At 45.9% G+C, this 5,000-nt stretch overlaps 1 protein-coding gene across 1 annotated transcript in view; it reads left to right on the plus strand.

The window, feature by feature from the left end:
- Nucleotides 1-5,000, plus strand: part of LOC310785299 (atrial natriuretic peptide receptor 1-like) — a 122,303-nt gene that overhangs the window by 76,618 nt on the left and 40,685 nt on the right. The window contains exons 9-10 of the mRNA XM_083646319.1: nt 1,781-1,875; nt 3,326-3,461. Coding sequence (XP_083502445.1) covers nt 1,781-1,875; nt 3,326-3,461 — 231 coding nt within the window. The remainder of the gene's footprint in view (nt 1-1,780; nt 1,876-3,325; nt 3,462-5,000) is intronic.

Raw genomic sequence — 5,000 nt, forward strand, 5'->3', positions numbered from 1 at the left:
GTAGTTTGCCACTGAATGACCAAATTGATATAACTTTCAACCATTTTGAGCAACACTGTTTCCATACAGGCCACCAGCGTTGGCTAGTTGTTGATATTTATAAAGATTTTGTAGCTCTCATATAAGGTTTTTCTTGATGCGGTGGGCAAACTGTCATGGCGTCGCTTTCCCGTAAAAAAATTCCTGTCTGAGCACAGCCAAAGAGTATAGTGAGACAAGAGGAGACGTCATTTCTTGGTTTTTCCCATAGGTTTTTTCAAATCAAGCAGCATGCCGTTTTGTCACATATCTGGGGGGGGGGGGTAAGTCCCCCTTTAACATCGTCATACGGGGGAAATTATCCGATGAACTGATGTTTGCAGCATCTTTTCAAATTGGTCCAGCGAGATGGCTTCAGCCGACAGCCGTGCAACGGGCTAATGATAACCGTCAATGTACGTCCACTAAAAGAGCTTGTTTTGTTTTTGCCACTGACAGATACAGTAACAGATTGTTATTATAGTGTCTGACACCATTGAAACCAGAGAAGTGGAACGCTTGTGTATAACAAAGTCTCGCACAAGGAGAGGTCTAGCTGCAGGCAGCAGCACCCAGCAGGATATAGGGTTTACTTATATTTTCTAATGGCGTACACCGAATCTGGCCCGGGCGGGCGGAGTCAGCACATAATATTACAAACATACAGTCAATGATTACAGCGGCTACGCCGAGGCATGCTTTTGTGTGTACCTATGATATGCAAATTAGCGTGTGATGTCATCTAGCGACTTTATTTTTTTTCTTTTTCTTTTTTTGATGTTTGACGTTTATTTATTTTCCGTTTTTTTAGAACAATAAACAGACATAACAAAACAGACGAACAGGCTCAGACACAGGAAAAGAAAACAAAGAAAAGCCATACAATACAATACATTCAATATTACTTTTTTTCCCCTTTTCCTGTCCATATTTTTTTACAGACTAACATGTAACCCCCCACCCCTCACACGCATACACACACACACACACACACACACACACACGCACGCGCGCACGCGCACACACACACACACACACACACACACACACACACACACACACACACAATATTACTTTCTGTGTAGAGTAACTCGTTACTTATTACACTACTTTTGCATTACTTTTACCAAAAACAACAGCAGCAGCAGAATGACATCGCCGCCCCGGAACCATCCCGAAAAATAATGTAAACACTTGAAGTCAGTGTAAACAATCCAAAATTCTAAATGTTATTATTTTCCTTTGTTATTGTCATCTGTAGTGGTTATTTGCATAAAAACACACAGTTTGATTAGGGAATGATTGTATGTTTTTTAAATATGTGCTTTGATTTAATAAAATGTAACTCAATTTATAACTTGAGTTACTTGACAAAGTAACTGGTATAATATTACTGAAATCCTATAAGTAATAAGTTATATTACTGAGTTACTGCTAAAAGTAATATATTACATGTAATATGCTACTTTTGTAATGAGTTACCCCCAACACTGGCTGTTACAGTAACGTAAATTCTATGAAGCCGACAACGTCCTATTTCTCCATCTCTGAAAAGTTTAAACTTTTCCCAGTTTTTGAAAGAAAGCGCTCGGCTCTGAGAGAATAAGAAAAAAACGCCGGCTGCAGAGCTTGTCTGGAGTGGACAACTTTTCTGCACCATGCGGATGATCTGCACTGCAAAGCATTTTGAGTTGCCTTCATTTGTAGCACATGTGCTCTGGACATAAAACTTAGCCTGATGGGTTTGATTGATTGTGTGCAGGAGTGACCGGCCGGGTGGAGATCGATGAGTTTGGTGACAGACAGATCGACTTCGCTGTGTGGGACATGACCGACACCGAGACCGGGGAGTACCAGGTACAGCCGGCGTTTGATTTTTCGAGGATAGTTGGGTCGTGTAGAGGTAAAAGCACTCTCCTACCACCGCAGAGACCTGGGTTCAATTCCCAGCAGAGGTACTTCCCGCTTGGTTCGACGTTCCTACAGACACAATTGGCCGTGTCTGTGGGTGGGAACCCGGTGGGGTATGAGTCCTGGTCGCTGCACTAACGCCTCCTCTGGTCGGACGGACCCACCTGTTCAGTGGGGAGGTAGTCTCGCTGGCCAGCCTCCCCTCCCTTCCGTGAGAGGAGTCTGGCTGCACGGAAACACGCTGCTGGCATAAGCCCTCCCCTGCTCTACAGCTACTCTCCCATTGGAGACGTCCATTTCAGACGCCGCCGGATTTACGCTCCCCGCTTACAAGCTCTGTCATTGGCTCCGACCATGTCAATCAGAGCGGCTTCTGCTCCCTCCTCCCTGTGTGTCGCTGTAAATAGTCCCCTGCCGCCACAGTGAACACAACAACGCTAACTAGCAAGCTAATGGCAGAAACCTACACGCTAAGCCCCGCCCAACCAGAATAGTGACCTGCGCTGCCAGACTCCTCTCACGGAAGGGAGGGGAGGCTATCCAGCAAGACTAGTATGGAGCGGACCTGGGGGAATAGCGTGATCCTTTTTTTCTCCATTTTGGAATAGCGTGATGCTCCCATGTGCTACGTCCTGCTGGTGAAAAGCAGCGACTGGCAACTGCACATCAGAGCAAGCATGTGCTAGTCTACAACTCTCCCCATATCGGCAGAGGGGTGGCACAGCGACAGGAATAGCAGGGGGATTAACCAAAAGAAATCTAAAAGAAAACTTGAAAAAAGAATAGGTAAACTATAGGGAAGGAGGAGGGATTTTCAGAACACTAGAGTGGTTTGTAAACAGAAAAACTGCTGAGACAGAAGGTCCTAAAGACAAACTGTACAAAAATGTACCAACAGAGAACAGAGAAATGTGACCAGTCAAGGTCCTTACACATCAAGAGCAATGCGAATATACGGCACGAAATTGCGATGCGAGTTTTGAAAAAATAAACACCGCAATAACGCTCGGTGAAACTTCGCCGTTGGTATGTACAGTTGCATTAACTGATTTTCGGAAAATATTATTGACGTGCGAATTAATCGCACAAGAAAAACGCTCCCGATGTGTAAGGACCTTCAGTCTCAACATACCATTTAAAAGGATATATACGCAGAGGGTCTCCATGTTTTGGCCATGTTTACTGTTTACATGTTTACCATTTACACCTGACTGGAGTGTGTGTGTGTGTGTGTGTGTGTGTGCGTTTGTTTGTATGTGCGTGCGTGCGTGCGCACATGCGTGCGTGCGCGCGTGCGTGCGTGTGCGCGTGCGTGCGTGCGTGTGTGTGTGTGTGTGTGTGTGTGCGTGCGTGCGTGTTTGTGTGTGCGTGCGTGCGCGTGCCTGTGTGTGTGCAGGTGGTGTGTGTGTATAACAGCAGTGTGAAGCAGCTGGTGATGCAGAGTGGGCGGAGCTTCCAGTGGCTGGGCGGGAAGCCACCTCCTGACGTCCCGGAGTGTGGCTTCAAGAACGACAAGCCGGCCTGCCTGGCCCGTACGTGCAAACACACGCACACACACACACGCACGCACGCACAAACACACACACACACACACGCACGCACGCACGCACGCACGCACGCACGCACGCACGCACACACACACAAACACACAGGGCAGCCATGCAATGCATTGTGGGGAAGGTGCAGCGCACCAAAACAAAGGCAGAGGGAGACACAGCATGGCCGACTGTAAGCATCAAATGTGATTAGAAACGAAAAATTTGAAATTTCGTGGAGTGGTAGAAAGTGTTCAGATGCTGTTTGTCAAATGCTCATTTGTGCAATTGCGTGTGAACGCCCTCAAATCACCTGTCCATAAAACAGTGTGGGCGGAGCCTGTCCCCATCATCCCCATGTGGAACTCGGTGATGTCCTCAGTGATTACGTCATCAGTGATGTCATGCTCAGTTGATCTCACATTACCTGTCAATCAAACAATGAGATCATCAAATTCACAGCCAGTTTCAATAGACATAACAATTGCTCAATGACATCACTAGTGACATCACATCACTCAGAATGAAATCACTGAGGATCTCACAATGTATCTGATGATGATGTCATCAGTCACTTGAGTAATTGTCATGTCATCAGTGTAAGATTACAATGTGATGTCATCTGTGAAGATGTCATCAGTGAGTGTCACAAGTGATGTCATCAGTGATCATGTGTAATGATCTAGGACTTCGTGCATTCCTTTATAACTGGGAACTGGTAATGTTACCGGTTCAAAGTTCATGAGCTGGGACGTGACGTCACTAGAGCTGGTATTTCCCATTCCAAACTCGTAGGAGTCTCAGCAGCCCCGACCTAAAAAAATCCAAGATGGCTGCTCCGCGCAACAACAGTAGTTATAATCGTATAAATGCTATTTAGCACTTCTGTCTTGTTTGTGTCTCGTTAAATCAGCTGTACACACAGCACGGCCTACTTCTATCTGTGTGGACATGAGGCTGCAGTGTTTGTATGCGCAAAATGCCACGAAGTGCCTTGTTATATCAACTGTTATTGCTAACAATGGCCAGCCTGGCTAGCGAGTGGATCTGACCAGTGAACAGTGAACTTCCCAGCTCAAGTGTTCTGCAAATGGAATGCTAACAAAACGGATGTGACGTCATTTAGCCTCCACGTCCCAGTTCTTTTGCGATAAAGGAACGCACGATTATGATATCACCAACGAGATCAAACCATCTCTGATGATCTCTGATGATGTAACCTCCCATGGTGACATCATCAGATACTTGTTGGTAATGATGTCACTTCTATTTTGACATCACCGCTGTGACTTCCAGCTACCGTTTGGGATGCCCCTGCTTGGGAAGCCACTGCTCCCTAATGATGTGACTCAGTATCGTGACACTGCTGTTGATGTCATCGATACGTGACATCACTGATGACATCACTGCTCCCTAATGTTGTTCCTAGGAGGTATGATATCAGTGTGATGTCATCAGTAAGAGATGGCATCAGTGATGATGACATACTATGACATCACGGATGATGTCACATGATGTCTATGATGTCACCAGTGG

This window comes from Poromitra crassiceps (genome assembly GCF_964638095.1).
Source record: "Poromitra crassiceps genome assembly, chromosome: 11".
Classification (NCBI taxonomy): Eukaryota; Metazoa; Chordata; class Actinopteri; order Beryciformes; family Melamphaidae; genus Poromitra; species Poromitra crassiceps.